Raw genomic sequence first — 19,794 nt, forward strand, 5'->3', positions numbered from 1 at the left:
AGTTAAGACTCTGCAGCTTAGAGATATGAAACTGCTATGAATTATTATGCTAAACATATGAATTTGCTCTGAAATATTTAACAAAAAACTGCTTTGCTTAAGTTTGAAAAGACACTGTAGTTCAGAAATGAGGAACTAGGTACTATAGCTTACAATTCAGCAACTATATTCTGCCTTAGTAGAAGTGAAAATGTGTATGTGACTTTTAGCATGTAGCTGGCTAAGATGCTTTATTTCCTAATTAGGGTGGTGGCTGAGTAGCAAAGAACAAAGAAAATAGGACTGCGCCTGTGTAATGCCAAAACCAGTCTAGGAAGCATAAAAGGAAGATCACTGCAACACAAAAGTAAACAGATGAATGAGACTCTGAACTTATCTGAATCTCACCACTATGTCCTCAGACCCAGAAGATCCAAGGCCCTATTCTTCATGTAAATCCTCAGAATTGCTGTACCTGACCAAAGGGAACTGGACAGAAGACCGGGACTGGACAGAAGACTGGAACTTACTTGCTCACCTACCTGAATGTTCAGCTGCATGATCACAGAAGACATATCCTTGTAAATACTCTCCTGTCTTGTACTATTCTCTTGTTTTCTTTGTTTCTGGACCATTCTCATAAGTGGTCTCATATAATCACAATGACGCTTATCAGTATATTATTGTTGTTGCATACATTGCATGCTAACAACCACTGCCTTTTACAGAATCTTTATATATTCATTTGCCAGTAATTCTCTGTATGTGTGTCTTAATTACACCAGGTAGCACAAGGAAACAAATTTGTTACAGTCCAGGAATGTATTCAAACCTCTTAAATCCTGCTATGCTATGCTAGTCATCTTGACCACGTCTTCTGGCAACAGATTCCTCAACTCGATTGTGCACTGAGTGAAAAAGTACTTTCTAAAATATATTTTAACTCTGATGTGCATGTACATAATCCAATTAGTGGTGCCGATCATGAATTTTTGAAACTAAAACAGCATGTTCTTAGTGCCATTCATTGATGGGGAAATATTTTAGATCTCATACTAGATCATATTAATTTAAGTAACTCTCCAGTTGTCACATTTCTCTCCTGGTTGGATCATGTTTTTTTTTCCATTTCCCTTAATTTCTTTTTCTTGTGATTCAAAGCACACAACTCAAAATTTTCAAGCCATTGATAAAGCAGATTTGGTTGCTGAATTGCTAAAGTTTCCTTCTGGATTCTCTGATTTACCTTTAGATACACAAATTACTACATGGAACAACATCGTAGGCATTTTGCCCTAGATAAGGCTGCTTCCTTGAAAAATGTCAAGGGAAAGAAGCAGGGTAATTGGTTTCACTCAGGTCTTTTAATGTTTAAATGCCAACTCTATCATCTGGAAAGGAAATGGCACAAAAACAAATCAACAGCTAATTTAATGGCCTGTAAGTCCGCCACTAATTTCTATAAATTGGATATTAGGAAAGCCAAATGAGATTACATCAATAGCAGTTAAGACTGACAGAAAATAGGCCTAAGTGACTTTTCAATCTTGTCTCTTAGTTAACAGATTGTAGGATGGTATCTGATTTATTTATTTATTTATTTAACAGTTTTTCTATGCCGACATTAAAATACACATCATATCGGTTTTAACCTTACTCTTGATTTTAACCTTGCTCTTCTTTCAGCATTATGCTTATTTTAAAAAGTGAAAGACATTCAATGTTGTTTTTCTCCCTCCATAGTTTCCTATGGAGAGAGTTCCGTTTACCTAGATTCTCAAAGAGATTTTCAAAGAGAACTTATAGATGCAACTTCAACTACTATTGCTGAAATCTCTGTGAAGCAGGCTTATTGGGCTTAACTCAGTGGAAAGCCTATTGTCATCATTGGCATAGGTAATATCTTTGCTTCTATGAAATAATGGCACTTCTAAATTGGATCCAATGCCCTCAATTTTACTTAAAGATAAGGAGCTTGGTCTTTCTAGACCCTTTCTGAGTATTGTTAATGCTGCTTTAACCCATGGATCTGTTCCATCAATATTAAAGATATCTTTGGCTCTTCTTGTTCTTAAGAATTCCTTGGATCCTAAATACTCTTTAAGAATTACTGGCCAATATCTAGACTGCCTATTATTATGAAAGTAATAACTTCCACAACTTAATAATTTTGCTGAAAAGACCAATGCCCTTCACCCAAGGCAACAGCTATAGCACAGAGACTGCTTTATTATCAATGACCAACAAAATCAGGTTGAATATTGATAAGGGTAAAGATGTCCTTCTGGTTTCAATCGATATGAGTGCAGCCTTTAATATGGTCGATCAGTGATATTGGAGCTGCTTATGACAAAATACCACACATCTTGGGAATAATGAAACTCACAGGGTCATTCATCAAAATGCGCTATGGTGTTAATGCATACAATAAGACGTTAACGCCATAATGCATGTGATAATCGTGTTACTGCATGGCACGAATGCAAATTTTTAGAAGGGGTGGGACTGGGGAGGGGTTTCGGTGAGCTTAATTAAAATGAGGGGCAATATCACACCATGCGATAGCATAACGAATGCTATATTGCATGGTTTTAACATCGGAAATAACTATAACTTTTTCTGCGTTAAGCTGTGTGATATGTGTGAAATGGCTGTAATGCAATTTGTGATAGATTTTGCAAATTGCATTTCAGCCATTTCTGGGCTTGGGAGGGAAGGAGAGGGAGAAGGAAGAGGGAAAGGAAAGGTGTAGAGAGAGAGAGAGAGAGAGAGCCTCTAGGGAGGCTTTCACAGTATTCAACTATTTATATCACTATAGGAGGGCCAGCTAATAGCTCGAGGTGAGGTAGTGGTGGTGGTTTAGGGACTGTTTTACATGCAGAGTGAGATGTACGAACAGCACAGTACACCTCGGTAAAGATGTGATGTCATTTTGAGTGAGGAAAGTCTCACAAAGTTGAGATTTTCTACTATGTTCTCATGCCCTCGTACCATCAAGCTAAGGCGAGAGAACATAGTAGAAAATCTCAACTTTATGAGACTTTCCTCACTCAAGAAGCATGCTGGGATGGTAACTTTTTTTTGAGGTTTATAAACCCCCTTGATTCCTAATGTCTGAGGATAAGATCTTGTTAGAGGTACCATAATCAAGCTTGCAAGTCTAGGCATTACAAGAAACGGCTTTATTGGTTGCTGGCACATGCACTTGGAATTCCTTGCCAGACTTCATTCAATCTACTGAATGTGAAAAAACTTCAAGGTGGCCTTAAAGATGTTTCTGTACAAACAAGCGTATGATCCTGATAGATTATAGATCACTTGCTTGCACGCTTTTTGTGCAAGTAGAGGAATAGGGTTTGGATAATCAATTATTTGTTTTATTTTTTCGAGTCTGTATATATTGAATCAAATTATTTTTATGTATGCCTGTGTGTAATTCACCTCGTACTATATTGTAACAAGTCTGAACAACAAATTTTAATAAACTCAAAAATTAAAATTCAAAATAGTTTGAAAGCAATATCCTGAAACAAAAATTGATACTGTTCCTAAACAATAGTTTTGAGACCAACAAACATGCAGCACTACTTGGTTCAAGTCATCTAAGATGCTGCAATAATGCTAATGCCAGGGACATTAATGTAGCTGTAATAAAGAATTTTTGTTTTAACCCCAAATTCTTGCTATTTGCTGGGAGTTTGCATGGAATGTTAGTCCTTACCTTGAATGTGCTGAAGAGGTGAGCAGCTTTACTCTTCAGTGGTCCCAGATACCAGTATCTAAAACACAAACAAACATTCTATTAAACTGTTATAAAGTACTGTTTTCATACAACCCCCAATGACAGGTGTTTTCTGGAATGTATACTGAGCAAATTTACACACCACAGGCTGCTTGTGATTTTACCTGCTCTGTAGTATGGACTCACACTGGCTCAGACTTTGAAAGCATAATATTAGAAAACAAAGTTTTTTCAGATGCTCTCTGAAGACAACAGTTTACCAGTCACACAGATGGATATCATCATCCAACAGTGTCAACTTGAAACGCTTTTTCAGTACTACAGTGTAGACCCCTTTGAACAGCATGACAGCTCCCGTGATCCTGCGGAATGTCTCTCTTCTACAATTAAACTAATGAGCTCAACTTCAGAAGAGGATGGAGAAGTGTATGGGTAACTGATGAACTGCTGTATTCAGAGAACACCTGTTTCAGGTAAGCAACTTTGTTTTCTCTATTTACACAAGCAATTCAGCTAACCATACGCATGGAATTCTCTAGCTAAGGATTGCCTTCAACAACAAATTAAAAATGGAAAAACGGTAAAGAGGACAGTGACAACTTATAAACTAACCAATTTATTGAGGTATGAGCTTTTGAGAACAAGAGGTCACTTCATCATGACATCTGATGAAGTGGACTCTTGTTTTTGAAAGCTTATGCCTTAATAAATAGTCTATAAGGTTAGTCTATAAAGTCCCATCAGCCTCATTTTTAATGATACAGACTACCATTCTAGAAGTTTATTTTTAAAAAAGGGAGAAATAAACCAACAACAGAGCACAGATTTATGTTCTTTTTTTTTTTTTTTAATGGAAGACATCACAAAATCATAAACATGGACTTGGACTTTAACCACCAAAGAGAACCTGGAAAATAGGCTGCCCAAAACTATTATCACACTGGAAATCTGGATCTAGATAATATTATGATGTAAATGTGTGAACTGAAATCCACATTACAGTTCTGCATATCCCCTTAATAGAAGTCAATATCCTATGGGTTGTTGATGCATTCATGGCCCTGACATTATGAGCCATGGACATGCCCTTCCTCAGCCAAAGTTGCTTGGATATAAATGAAAAATATGCAGTCTGCATTCCAATTACAGTTCTCTTTGAAGCAGCAAACCCAGGCTTGTTGGGGCAAAGAAAAACAAAAAGTTGGGTGAATCTAAGGGTTTTGGTCTACTCCAGGTAAAAGGTGAAGGCTCTCTTACCAACATATGCAGGGTTTATTCTACTTTGCTAGCAAATGGCCATGGGAATAATGTTGGAAGGGCAAGTGATTGGATGAGGTGTAAACCTGACAGATCTTTAGGCAGAAACTTAGGAAGCATGGATCGTACTATCCTATTATGATAGAATTTGTATAAGATGGTAAAGTTACTGGCACAGAGAAACTAAGACTTGTTTTTGCATGCATAGAGAGATTTTATGAAAAACTGTGCTCATGTCTGCAAGGTGAACAGATGTTTGATCTATTTTTATAGGTGCAGAGAGATTATGAGAAGCTATGTTTGCATCTGGAAGACTAATAGATACTAGGGCACTGTAGCATCAAGAGATGTATGTGAACTTACTTGTCACTGGACTTTTACAGTGAATAGCTGTGTAGCCTCAGATTACGAACCAAGGAAGCATTTTACACTAATGCACACAGAGTTAATTCTCTCACTGATGAGAAATTTGGAGAGGTTTCCAATAGATATCTGTAGCTTTCTGAAATTATCTGCAGAATCCACCTATTGGAGGTTATTATGGACCAATGATTTGTATAAAACCTTAGGTCCCCACCAACAGGGAGCTCCTCTGGAATGAAGAGAGAAATGACTCTGGATCTAGTCAAAAATCATCCCCAGTTTTGAGTAGGGAGCCAGGTAAGACGTACAACTTCAAACTAGATGATGGCAAAGCCTGAAACTCTATTGTTTTCTGAGGTGAGCTGGACCCTGGAAGCACTTTCTCAGATGGAAAAAATGCTTCCTGAGATTCCGACTTTGCTACCTCTTTGGTGAAGTTGGTGGTACTGGAGAGAGCCCTGAAGAGTTAGCTGGCTAAATGAATATTTGGGCACTTATCCAGCTAAATTCTAGCCAGCTAATAAGATAACAAGCTATAATTGAACCGGCTAAGTTAGGGGCGTTCCTGGGACGTAATTGGGAGGAGTTGAGTTAGCCGGTAGAGTTAGCCAGCTTACTCCAATATTCAGAATTAGCCAGATGACTTAGCTGGCTGTCTGGTTGGGCCAAAGAGCTGTCATAAAGTTAGGTGTCTACAGTTAGGCTACATTCAATAGTGTGGTTTCACTATTGAATATTCCTCCAAAGTTAGCCGAATATGGACCTCTTTGTTTTTCTGTGCCCCTAACTAGGGCAGTACCTCCAAAAGCTTCTGCCACACTCACGTTCATTAAAGATAAATGGAGCACCTATTGCAGGCCCCTTAAAGAGGGGCACCAGCAACTTCAAACAGTGGTGCAGAACCATTATGCCCAACAACAGGTGCTGCATGAACAATTTAACCAGCAACAGCTGTCACGGACTCAAATAACACAAGCTGTAAAAGCTGCTATGGCCTGGTCACTGCCCCTCTCTCTGATAATCCTTAAAATGATGGCAGGAGAAGATCCTGTTTCCTTATGAACTTTGAGAGAACTGCCAGGCTGGCTAGAATCCTTGTGGACCATATTCCTAGGCAATCTATTTACAGGAAGCAGCCAGGCTTCTTTCTAAGCCACCAACCCAAATGCAGAGGTTAAGATTGTTATCCTCAAATGGGCCGGCTGCACCCCAGAAGTATATCGGCAACCGTTCAGGCATGAAATCCTCCAGCCCGGAGAGAATCCATGGAAATAGTTCTATTGCCTTAAGGACGTTGACTGGGGAGGCTGTAAGAGAATTACCCTGCACTGGTGAGAATCAGATAATTTCCTGGGGTTTGCTGCCGGAGAGATCGGGACGCCGGGCTCCACCTGACGTCAGAGGGAGGCGCCGGAAGAACTCTTTTAAGCGCACCCCCGCGAGATCCCTCGAAGCTGTAAGAGAATTACCCTGCACTGGTGAGAATCAGATAGATTCCTGGGGTTTGCTGCCGGAGAGATCGGGAAGCCGGGCTCCACCAGACGTCAGAGGGAGGCACCGGAAGAACTCTTCTAAGCGCACCCCCGCGAGATCCCTTGAGGCTGTAAGAGAATTACCCTGCACTGGTGAGAATCAGATAATTTCCTGGGGTTTGCTGCCGGAGAGTACAGGACGCTGGGCTCCACCTGACGTCAGAGGGAGGCGCCGGAAGAACTCTATTTTAAGCACACTCCCCCCGGCGCGTCGCCGAATCGTCGCGTTGCCGAAGCTGCGCGCGCGACTTTGCCCGATGGAGCCTTCAATTGTTTTTGAATTTCTCTGGAAAAGGAACAAGTGTCATATGTCAAGTTGAAGTGTGTTTGGTTGGCAGCATGCCTGCGAAGAGGAAAGGGAAAATTCGGGTTTTCCCTCCGGAGCCCATGCCCCCTCCCTCAACGCAGTTAGAAATTCACAAATTGACACAGCTGGGGAAAAATCAGGGAGCCGAAGAATCTATTGGAACTCCTCAGGAAGGAGAGATGAGGAGTTCCCGGGATGAGGCATCCCTAAGTCCTGATACTAGACCTCCACCGGCCCAACACATTTCCGAGGATCAGACAGCTCAGTCGCTAACCCTGACTAGGGATGAAGCGACAGAGCAGGAGGGGGTCTCCTCCTCGAATATAGAAGATCTTACACAGATAACATCAAGGCCTGAAAAGTTAACTCTTGAGGCAATTTGGGATGCGGTAAAAAGTTTGAGCAATGCCGTGTCTAGACTGGAAAAAAAGATGGATGTAATGACTTTTGATTATCAAGGGAACTTACAATTAGTACAGACAAAATGTGCAGAGATCTCTAAGAAGGTTAATAAGAATGAAGAGAATATACAAGCGATGCAAAAATTGAATGTAATGGTAGTTAAAGATCAGTTATCTACATCTCATCATTTAGAACTATTAGAAAATAGAGCTAGACATCTAAATGTCCGAATTACTAATTTTTCACAAGTTTTGGGTGAGCTGCCTTATATTTCCTTTAAAAAATACCTTAAAGATGTATTGTCATATTCGGAAGATGAAATACCATCTATTAATACCTGTTATTTTTTGCTTAAAAAATCTCCAGTTCCATCCAATTTATCTAATTTTTTGGAAGATTCAAGTTTAGATGTGATTCATAGAAATACTCTGATTGTTTCCTTTATTGTGACTAAGGATAGAAGTAATCTTATGAAAAAATATTTTCAAAAATTCCCTACTACATTTCATGGTCAGATTGTAAAAATGTATCCAGATTTAGCCCCTATTACTAGGATGCGTCGTAGAGAATTTCTTTTGTTAAGACAAAAAGTAATTTCAATGGGATATACTTTTTTCCTACGATATCCCTGTAGATGTGAGATTAAAAAAGGTGACTATGAATATGTCTTTTTCCAAATTGAACAACTCCAGCAGTTTGTGGAGGCTCAACAGCCTACTGCATCCACTCCTTTGCCTAATGGATTGTCAACTGAGGGAGTGATACCTATAAGTGAGTAACTGTTTAGGAGTCAATTAGAAATTGAATCTCAGCTGGTATTATGTAAAGCTTTCATTAGCATTTTATTTTATTGTGGTTTAATCTTCTGTTTGTCCTTAAGTTCCTAAGACAGCCTCAATTTGTACATATAAGAAAAATTGGTTCTTTGTCTTTTTCTTTTAAATTTTTCAGATATACAAGTTTGGATTGTATTCCTTGAAATTTTTTTATGAATTGGTTTCTAAATTATGTAATTCCATATTATGTACTGGAAATAATGTGGTATAGAGTTTAACCTCTGTTTTCTGTATATTTGAAATGAGAAAAAAATCAATAAATAAAGAATTAAAAAAAAAAAAAAAAAGGACGTTGACTGGAAATGTCTACAGCCACAGGGAAAGATGGGTGTTAAAGTAAAAAACAAACTAGCCCGACTGGAGCAGTTCCTGGATGACCTGGAACACCCTATGTGAAATTAGGTATATCAACACCAGAAATTGAACCTGGAGTCTGCCTTGGAAATAGCTGATGACTTTTTCCAAGTTCAGTCAATGCCAGAGCAGCTGCAACTGCCAGAGAAGCAAGTCTCACAGGGCCCTGGGTGCAATAGTCCTAAAGCAAGATCCCTGCCGTGATCCTTAGAACAGGTCAGACCCAATTCTTTGCCCCTGTCGCAGGACCCAGGCCCACTACTTTGCTTCAACTATGGAAAGGATCACATTGCCCACGATTGTCACCGCGTGGGAGATGGACCCATGGACGTCAACTTAATGTCCCCCCACTTTTGCAATTTTGTGGACTTTCCCAGCTTGGGGTTTTCAACTTTCATGGTTCCAGAAGAAGTTAATGGCTTCCCTACCCAGGCCCTAGTAGATTCAGGAAACTTAAAAACCCTCATTCAGAGGGAATGAGTCAAGAGGATACAGATCAACTATGAAGACAGTGACCCTCGTGGAGACCAGCAACAATACCCGACCAGCCAAATTGCATTGAAGACCCATTTGGATAAATTAAAAAAGAAGTAGGAGTACTCCCTTGGCTCCCATATCCCATTGTACTAGGGTGGGATTATTGGTCCTGCTATCTCTGACAAGGATGATAATGTGTTTCTAGAGATCTTCCCATTAGAAGACCTGGATTTATACATTCAAGTCCCTAAGATACCTTGGCCCATAGACAGCACAGACAAGAGAAATACAATAATTCCCAGCACTTAGGGGCTACCATGGATAAAAAGTCTGAGTCAGAAGAAGGTCACTAAGTTGTCCAGGATCCCAGAGCTGTTCCCCCAGATTGGGTGGGGCAGGGAAATCCCAGTAAACTTTAGATAGGCTCAAAGAGAAGGCAAAACTCTTAAGTTTGCCTGGAAACGTATACAAATCATACATGGAGAGTTAGTCTCTAGGGCTGAAGGCAGTAACCAACTTCCCCCCTTTTTTGTACTGAAGAAGGACTTAGTATACCAAGTAACAAAGGAAACTCTAGAGGGAAGACCTTTTGAACAACTTTTGTTACCCCAACCTTACTGTTAACAGTGCTGCAATTAGCCCACGGCCACCTGGGGAAGGAGAAAATTTCAGAATAACCTTAGCTTAATTTTATTGGCCTGGCTTGTACCAGCAGATCCAAGATTATGTGTCAACTAACCAAGCCTGCTGGCATTTGAGCAGCTCCCCTGGTACTAATGCCAATCATAGAGACTCCCTTTGAGAGGATTGCTATAGATCTAGTAGGACCCTTGGAAAGATCACCTTAAGATATACTCCAGCCAGGAATCCTGGTCCCAGGGCATTTCCCTTAGCTTGGGGATAACTAGCCAGGCCCAGGAGGGAAGAGAGAGGCCCCAGACTGGAGAAGGAAGCAGGAATTATAGCAAGAATGCTTATGTAAAGTTGCTATGTTTTGTTACACTTCCACATAGGTAAACGGGCCTTTATGTTTTGTTACAATTAATAAAAAGTCTGCAAGTACAGCCAGAATCAAGACTCTATGTCCTCCGCCTTCCCCAAGCCATGGCTGCTCCCACGATAATCTGGTGAGCCTGACTTCATTGCTGGGAAAAATCACAGAAACTATTCTAAAGAATATCACAGAATAGAAAGACATGGTTTATTGGGACACAGCCAACGTGGATTTACCCAAGGGAAAACTTGCCTCACCAATCTGCTACATTATTTGATGGGGTTAATGAACATGTGGATAATGGTGAGCTGCTGGATGCAGTGTTTGGATTTTCAGAAAGCATTTGACAAAGCCCTCATGAGACACTTCTGAGCAAATTAAAATGTCATGTGATAGAAGGAGTGTCCTATTGTGGATTGCGAATTGGTTAAAAGTTAGGTAACAGATAGTAGAACTTAATGGTCAGTTTTTTTCAATGCACAAAGGTAAACAATGGAGTACTCCAGGGATCTATATTGGTATTGATGCATTTTAATATATGCATAAATGATCTGAAGAAGGAACAAGTAAAATGATCAATTTGCAGACAAAATTATACTGCGTTGTTAAAACCCAAGTGGATTGTGAGAAATTACAAGAGGACCTTACAGCCGGGAGACTGGGCATCCAATTGGCAGATGAAATATGGACAAGTGCAAGTGCAAAGTGATGCACATAGGGGACAAGTAATTTCAAACTATAGTTACAAAATTTTAAGTTCCATATTAGCAGTTACCACTCAGAAAAAGGATCTATGCAATACTGTGGACAATACTTTGAAATCCTTAGCTTATTGTGCGGTGGCCAAAAAAACAAACAAAATTTTAGGAATTATTAGGAAAGAAATGAAGAATAAAACAGAGACTGTCATAACACCTCTGTATCACTCCATGGTGCATGTTATAAAATCAGGGGTCGGCGCACGCAAGGGGGGTGCATAATTGTGCACGCCGAGCTGCACTGCCTTCCTCTGTTCCCTACCCCCCCCCACCTTCCCTTCCCCTAACTCTCCTGCCCCCCCAGCCTTAAGCTAAACCCCTCTAAAAAATGTATCTTACCGAGTTACGCTTGCCTTGGGCAGGTGCAAGTTGCACGCGCTGGCTGATGGCTGGCCCGCAATCCCGGGCACAGCAACAAATGGCCACTGTGCCTGGAGGCTCTGGCCCCGCCCCTGGACCGCCCCACCCCGCCCCTTTTTTCAAGCCCTGGGACTTACACACGTCCCGGGGCTTTACACGTGCCGCCGGACCTTTTGAAAATAGGCCCGGCGTGCGTAGGGCTTTGAAAATCTGCCCCTAAGTCTGAATTTTTAGCACATGCGCAGGAACTCTGTGCTCATTTATTGGCTTGAGGCTACCCTTTTAAAATAATTAAGAAAGCATTTAAGAGAGCCTCCTATGCCGAACGAACCTGGCATCTTTTAGATAAACAATCAACTGAATCAACATCCTTAGTATGTGCATTACAATAGTCTCACTTTGCACCCACCATCGTGTCCATCATTCATAAGTATTGGCACGTGCTATCTCTACACACCATCTTCCTAGAACGACCACTAATAACTTATAAGAGAGGCAGGAGCATTCAGGATTTTGTGGTTCATTAAGAACTTCCTCCTCTTAGTCCCATTGTATCGAATACCAACTCTGGCCATAATGTATGTGGCCACTACAGCTTTTGTGCTCTTAGCATTACCAAAATCCATTGGGCTCATCCTAGATCAGGAAGAATTATTAATTTTTTTGGAGCTACAAACCGCCTTTCTTCTTTTGTGGTTTACTTTTTATTGTGCCCGTGTCAAAAGATCTATATTGGACGTACTAAGTGTTGCATCAAGACCCGTCTTACTGAACACAAGAGTTGTATTAACATTTGGAAGATGCATGCTCCCATTGTGACACACTGTGTAGAGCAGAATCATAAATTTGCAGATCTGAGGTGGGGAACTCTTGAACATCATTGGCGATACCACCAGAAGAAAGAATCGTATTTCTCAACTAAATCTCTGTGAACAATTTTGGATATTCTTTTTGAACTCAGTTTCTCCCCAAGGTCTTAACTTAGAAATTGACTGGTATATTTTGATTTAATCAAGTTGAATTTACAATTTTTTTCACTGAATTAGTACTTTAATTTAGAGCAGTATGTAAAGAATTTCCGGAGACTATCTCATGCTCACTTCTGGTTGATTCTTTCATGCCAAACTTTGGCGTTTTCAGGTAAGGCTATGCAGTCTGTCATTGTGCTGTGTTACATTGTATTAACATTTGTCTGTGCTTTAATTTGAGTGTGTAATTCAGTTTGCAGTCTGGGTACTTATATCTAACAGATTTTATCATATGATTTTTCAGAAACAGAGGGAGCTATTTTAGATTTAATTCTTAGTGGAACGCAGGATTTGGTGAGAGAGGTAACGGTGGTGGGGCCATAACATGATCAAATTTAAACTAATAACTGGAAGGGGGACAATAAGTAAATCTACAGCTCTAACACTAAACTTTCAAATGGGAAACTTTGATAAAATGAGGAAAATTGAAAAAAATTGAAAGGTGCAGGCACAGTCCAGGTGTATTCCACTCATTAAGAAAGGTGGAAGAAAGGCAAAACGATAACCATCATGGTTAAAAGGTGAGGTGAAAGAGGCTATTTTAGCCAAAAAAAATCCTTCAAAAATTGGAAGAAGGATCCATCTGAAGAAAATAGGATAAAACATAAGCATTGTCAAGTTAAGTGTAAAACACTGATAAGACAGGCGAAGAGAGAATTTGAAATAAAGTTGGCCATAAAGGCAAAAACTCATAATAAAAGTTTTTAAGGCGACGGTGACGTCACGAGCTTGAATGGCAGCTTGACTCTGAAGCTCCAGAGTGCCTAGTGCTAAAACACCAGCGAATCGATCACTATCCGCCTTCAACCGCGTAAATTTTACCAATATTGATACCTCCTTATAACCCCTTCATGACTTCCAAACACGAAGAGGTACAGATTTGCGGCAATTTTCCTTCATGAATGGGGGAGATGGAGCGGGACCCTCTGAGGAGAGAGCGATGGCCATGATGCCAAGTCCTGATATAGAAGAGGGATATGATCTCCCAAGCAACCCAATGCCCACCCGTTATGAATTTCGATGGTTTCAAGATCTACGCCAAGATATGAAAAATAATAAACGTGAAATGATGGATAAGATGGCGGAAATCCGAGAAGACATGGCTGACTTAGGACGCCGAGTAGATGACTGCGACAATAGGCTAGATGGCCAAGAAGTGCGATTAGACAAGCTACAACAACAAGGTGTCTCCCTGCATCAAAGCAGCATAGATTTAATTGTGAAACTAGAAGACTTGGAGAACAGGAATCATAGGTGTAACCTACAATTCTGAGGAATCCCAGAGACTGAGCCATACAGTGAGTGCATAGAGGTGGTCCACTCACTGTGCAAGTTTTTCTTGCTGCAAGAACAGAATGGGGAACCGCCTGAAACTCAACTCACTATAGAAATTGAAAGAACCCATCGCATGCTGGGCCCCTGAATCGGTAACCAGCCACGAGACATAGTAGCATGTTTTCTCCACTTCCCCATTTAAGGAAAGAGTCCTGGCTGTAGCTCGGAAACAGCAGTTGTGGGTGTGGGAAACTCACCAAATATCTGTTTTCTCGGACATCTCCTCAATCACATTAAATAGACGACAAGAATATCAGCCGGTGACTTCAGTGCTTAGAAAGGAGAATCTCCGGTATCGCTGGCTGTTCCCAATGGGCATCTCAGTGACTATTCAAGGCATCACCACTAAGGCTACCAGCATGGCTGAAGCGGCGGCCATCTTAAATTCAGCCGGGTTCCAGGTCAAAGTGAATGCACCCTCCCAGCCACGAGAGAAACCAAAGGTGGCAACGGGTGGAAAATGGAGGCTGACGGTTGAGACGGAATGCTAGCGGCTCCCTGCAAAAAGATGGAGAAAAGCTGGACTGAACTTAATGCACTTATATTTTGAGAGACGATCTCTACTTCTGAGTGTCACATGGATGGCTGGAGGACGCAAAAGAAAGATAAGCCATCAAAGTTGGTTGTTAGTTTATATTCTGAATGAGTTAATGACTTTCTTGTTTAAGACGTGGTACAGTGATAAAAACAGTAGATGTGGGTCAACTCCTACATTGAAGTTGGAGGCATGAGCTGGAGCCTGAGTGTACTGCCATCGGGACTTCACTGGTCTCATCTGCATGAGCAGATTAGCCATGCAGACATGGCACATACAAGGGGGTATGGATGGGGGAAGGGAGAGGAAAGGGGGATGGTGGGTGGCAGGGAGACTCAAGAGGGACAAGATGGGTGCTCATAACCTTGAATATACAGTTGCTAGGTGGTGTATGCTAGATTTTAGGCATGTGATAGAGAGAGTAGCGGAGAAGCATTGTAATGAGGCTGCAGGTAGTGATACGATCATTCGGTGCCAAGATTCACCATCTAGCTTAACCCAATATAAATAACATCACGATGGCATTACAACTTTTTTCTCTTAATGTCAAGGGGCTACACACTCCTCATAAGAGGCATCTCCTCAGGCAAGATATTTAGGAACAAGGAGCGATGGTGATCTGCCTGCAGGAAACTCACCTCAAAAAACGGTATGAACACCTGCTTAATTGGCCAATGTTTGCCCACAAATTGTTCTCCACTGCTTGCCAGGCGTTTAAATATACAGGAGTGTGCACATTATTTAGATAAGGGTAGGACTATATAATCCGCAAACAAGTTGGAGATAGTCTGGGTAGATATTTACTGATCCGCTTTGAATTACAGGGCACTACATACACATTACTGAATGTTTATACACCAAACACCAACCAGAAGGAATTTTATTAGCAGTTAGATAACCTATTAGATAAGGAAGGGGAAGGAATGATTATAATTGTAGGGAATTTTAACCTAACCTTGGACCCTAAAGGGGCACATGAGGGTTCAAGGCCACATCTAAAGGGGCACACGAGGGTTCAAGGCCACATCAGAAATGTTTAAACTAAGTCTCTGTTAGCAAAGTGAAACCTAACTGATGTGTGGCGGCAGCTGAAACCACTAGCTAAAAACTATACCTTTTTCTCCACTCCCCACCAAACCTATTCCCGTATAGATTTTTATCTGATCGATAAGACTTTGATGGCAAGGGTAGGGAGATCAGACATTAATTCCATCACATGGTCTGACCATGCCTTTGTCACTTTAGAAGTTAAAACCAGCCCCGATAGAACAGGGTTTAGATCATGGAAACTAAATGACTCCTTATTGTATGATGATGCCTTTTGTCAACAATTAACCCTGGCTATCCGGGAGTACCTAGATCTCAATGATGGAGAACCTACGTTATTATGGGATTGCTTAAAAGCCATGCTAAGGGGCAAACTTATTTCCAGGGGAACCTATGTTAAACGCTCTAAACAAGCAGACAAACAAAAAATAATGGGAGAGATAGCACAATTGGCATAAGACCACGAGCACACATTATCCACCAGCACCTACACTCACATACAGAAAGCAAGAGAGGACCTGAGGGTAATAATGGCCACTGAACTGGCGGCCCAATTATCCCTGCTGAACTTAGAAAGATTTGAATGGGGCAATCACTCAGGGAAATTAGCAGCTAGATTCCTGAAACATAAGCAGACACAGAATCAAATACTATCGATTAGAAATACAGAAGGGGATTTATTAATCTTACCTCCAGAAATTCGCAGTAGATTTCAAGAATTTTATGGTACTCTATATGAAGCAAACCCCTGTGAAAAAAGGGTGTAAGTTTTGGGGTTTACCACTAGCAGAATTAAATGTTTTTACCAGGAGATCCTGCTTGGATGTAAACCCTTTATCTTATCTCCTTTTTCTACCCTTCTTGCCTTATAGACAGAAGTTTATTTGATTTTAGAGATATGGTTTCTTTTTCACTTCAGAATTTTATTAACCAATGATTAATGCAGCAAGCATGCGCTAGAATAAAACCAGACAATATGCAGTAAAAATATTTTCTTTATTTCAGATAAAGAAAAATCTCTCTTAAAACCTTTAAATGATTCTATGAAACATTTCTATGTTCAAACCTTATTTTAATCAACCTATACACTACAATCAATGTGAAAAATATTAATATGGCGCCAGATAATATTAAGGTTAAATAGATATCCACCAAGGACATTATTTTAATTAACTGATGCATTTCTAATATATATGCCAATTTAGAAACAATAGCAATTAGTTTAATAAAGGTTCTCATATGCTGAAAATAAAAGATAATATCTACCAGATATCTGAAGTGGTCCCGCTCTTTGTCTCTCTCAGCTTTTCACGTGTCAGGAAAAATCCAAAGTCGTAGTTGTCCCTTCCTTTGTCTGCTTCCCATTTTTATAATCCCAAAATCCTTTAATCTTGGGCAACTGTATTATTTCTGTCAATACTTCAATATTTAGCCTTTGAAGAAAATGATTTGAAACCTTGAAAAGGTTCAAACAATTTAATTAATATCAGGATATGAAAAATAAAATATAGGAGTTTCCTGCCCGATTAAAATGCTGCCTATATTCTTTTCATTCATGCAGTGCCAAGCAGTGCCAGACAAAAAACACTCTTACTGTTTTTTCTTTCTTCTAACAGTTCAAAGATAAGAGATTACGTATTCCTTCCTATCCAGGAAACTCCAGGTACTTTTAATTAAAGTGAACAGGGGCCCCTTGCAACCAGACAGATAAAGATTCAGATTTTTTCTCAAAGCTCTTCCTGAGAACCAAATGTTTAATAAAAAATTTGACTAACTTGTGAAAACCCTCCCTTCTTTTACAACCAGACACAGAAATAAGGATTTAGCTTCAAGCAGCTCTTTTCAAGGGCTGGAAGGGGGGGCTGGAATGTATCCAGCAGAGGCTTTGACTAGTGCTGTGGTTTAAAAGAGAAAAGGCATATGGGAATTAATGCTTACGTTTCTTTATGGCATATTGATTACTGACTACACTGAATATAGGTAATTATCAATAAACACAAATTAATAAAATATTTTCTGATACCCCCATATATCACTAGACCAAATACGGGGATATCTAGGGGACCTTCCACTCCCTATCCTTACGAAGGATATCTCCAGAAGTGTTATTTTGCTGTCTAGGAAAATCAGCGCACAATTGGGGAACTCAAGGCGAACAAAGCAACAAGACTAGATGGATTTACTCCCCAATTTTACAAAAAGTTCTCTGAATCCCGTCTAGAACCTTTGAGAACAGTATTTAACTCATTACGGGAAGGCAAACAGTTGAGGACAGGATCTTATTTATTTTATTTATTTATTTGGTGCTTTTTTATACCGGCATTCATGATAAAATCATATCATGTCGGTTTACAGGGAACCTGGGTACAATAACCTTAAACATTAACATAGCGAAGAGAAGCAAATGTTACAATGAAACAGGGGTAATGGAACTGGAAGAAGAAGAAGACGACAAAGCATAAAGTAACTCAAAGACAAAAAACAATTATTTGCAGTGTGCTGATGTGGCAGGGATAACCATCCTGGGAAAGCCTGGGAGGGATCCCACTAATTGCGGATCATACAGGCCCATTTCCCTCATAAATGTAGATCTCAAACTACTCCCTAAAATAATGGCAACTCGCATGAATAATATCATGGCAAAACTCATTCACACGGATCAAGCAGGGTTTATTCCGGGTAGGATGACAGCGGATAACATTTGCAAAATAGTAGATCTGATATGGTGGGCCCGCAAAGAATCCATGTCACTGGTTTTGCTATCAGTGGATGTAGAGAAGGCCTTTGACATGGTGCATTGGCCTTTTCTGTTCCAAACCTTAAAGGCCATGAACTTTGGGGACAAATTTTTAAATTGGCTCCAACAACTCTACAACATGCCCACAGCAAGGGTGAAGGTCAATGGGGTGTACTCAGAGGCTTTCAACATCCAAAGGGGGACGAGGCAGGGGTGCCCCATGTCGCCTCTATTATTTGCATTATTCCTAGAACCCTTAGCCATTAAAGTACGCAACAACAGACAGTTTAAGGGAGTTTTTATAGATGACCATGTCTATAAGATGTCTATGTTTGCGGACGACATCCTGTTCACCTTGACCGAACCAGCGACTTCCCTGAAAGGAGCTTTAGAGGCCTTACGCAATTTTGGTGTGGTATCGGGCTTCAAGCTCAACATAGAAAAATCTGAATTACTGAATGTCATGCTACCTGCTTCTGAGCTTACTGAGTTACAAACAAAATTTCAGTTTCGATGGGCTTCCACCAAAATTAAATATTTAGGGGAATACATCAGCAAAGATCAGACAGAACTTAACTACCCACCCCTCATACATAAAATATTTCAGGACCTGGACCGATGGTCAGAACTATACCTTTCATGGTTTGGTAGAATCGCCTCAGTAAAAATGAACATTTTACCCCGTCTGGGATATTTATTTCAGGCACTACCAATTCCCATACCCAACGCCATGATCACTAGTTGGCAGAGATGTATCTTCTCCTACATATGGAAGAGGAGGTCCCCGAGGATATCCAGAATGGTTACGTACCGCCCTAAGCTGGGGGGGGGGGGGGAGACACTAAGTATCCCCAATTTAAAATGGTATTACATAGCGGCTCAAATTAGAGCTATATTTGACTGGAATAGAAAAGGAGAACAGAAACAGTGGGCTACTATTGAGCAAGCTTTATTGGGTAAACCACCCCTTAGTTCACTAATATGGCAGCCTAAGAACACCCGCCTCTATATGCGTTATGTCACTGCCTCAACTCATAACACTTTTCTGGTCTGGGAGAAATGGAGAAGGCAATTGATAGGGATGTGAATTGTATTTCTGATTGAAAATATCGTACGATATTTTCAAAGTCATCAGAAATTGGGGGCTCCCCGAAACCGATAGGAAAACCCCACGAAATTGTTTGTGGGGTTCTCTTATCGTTTTGGGGGAGGGCGGGAAAAATGGCACACACAAACAACCCCTAAACCCACCCCGACCCTTTAAAACAGCTCCCTTATCTTCCCCCACCATCCCGACCCCCCCAAAACTTTTTGAAATTACCTGGTGGTCCAGAGGGGGTCCCGGGAGCGATCTCCCGCTCTCGGGCCATCGGCTGCCACTAATAAAAATGGCACCAATAGCCCTTTGCCCTTACCATGTGACAGGGTATCCGTGCCATTGGCCGGCCCCTGTCACATGGTAGGAGTAATGGACGGCCAGCACCATCTTTAGAAATGGCGCTGGCCGTCCATTTTTAAGGCCATTGCAGAAAGACTAAATGAATTCTTTGCTTCCGTGTTTACTAATGAGGGTGTTGGGGAGATACCAGTTCCGGAGATGGTTTTCAAGGGTGTTGAGTCAGATGAACTGAACCAAATAACTGTCAACTGGAAAGATGTAGTAGGGTAGATTGACAAACTAAAGAGTAGCAAATCACCTGGGCTGGATGGTATGCATCCTAGGGTACTAAAGGAACTCAAAAATGAAATTT

The 19,794-nt window shown here is 40.7% G+C and overlaps 2 protein-coding genes across 4 annotated transcripts in view; one reads left to right on the forward strand and one right to left on the reverse strand.

Moving 5' to 3' along the window:
- DENND11 (DENN domain containing 11) overlaps window positions 1–2,670 on the forward strand; it is a 177,780-nt gene extending 175,110 nt beyond the window's left edge. The window contains exon 10 of one of the 2 annotated variants that reach the window (XM_029616148.1): window positions 246–2,670. The gene's annotated coding sequence lies outside the window, so the exon portion shown is untranslated. The remainder of the gene's footprint in view (window positions 1–245) is intronic. The other variant, XM_029616150.1, reaches the window with a different exon arrangement.
- AGK (acylglycerol kinase) overlaps window positions 1–19,794 on the reverse strand; it is a 170,998-nt gene that overhangs the window by 35,313 nt on the left and 115,891 nt on the right. For both annotated transcript variants that reach the window (XM_029616146.1, XM_029616145.1), the window contains exon 11: window positions 3,701–3,758. In XM_029616146.1, the coding sequence (XP_029472006.1) occupies window positions 3,701–3,758 (58 nt within the window). The remainder of the gene's footprint in view (window positions 1–3,700; window positions 3,759–19,794) is intronic.

Source organism: Rhinatrema bivittatum, chromosome 9 (genome assembly GCF_901001135.1).
Source record: "Rhinatrema bivittatum chromosome 9, aRhiBiv1.1, whole genome shotgun sequence".
NCBI lineage: Eukaryota > Metazoa > Chordata > Amphibia > Gymnophiona > Rhinatrematidae > Rhinatrema > Rhinatrema bivittatum.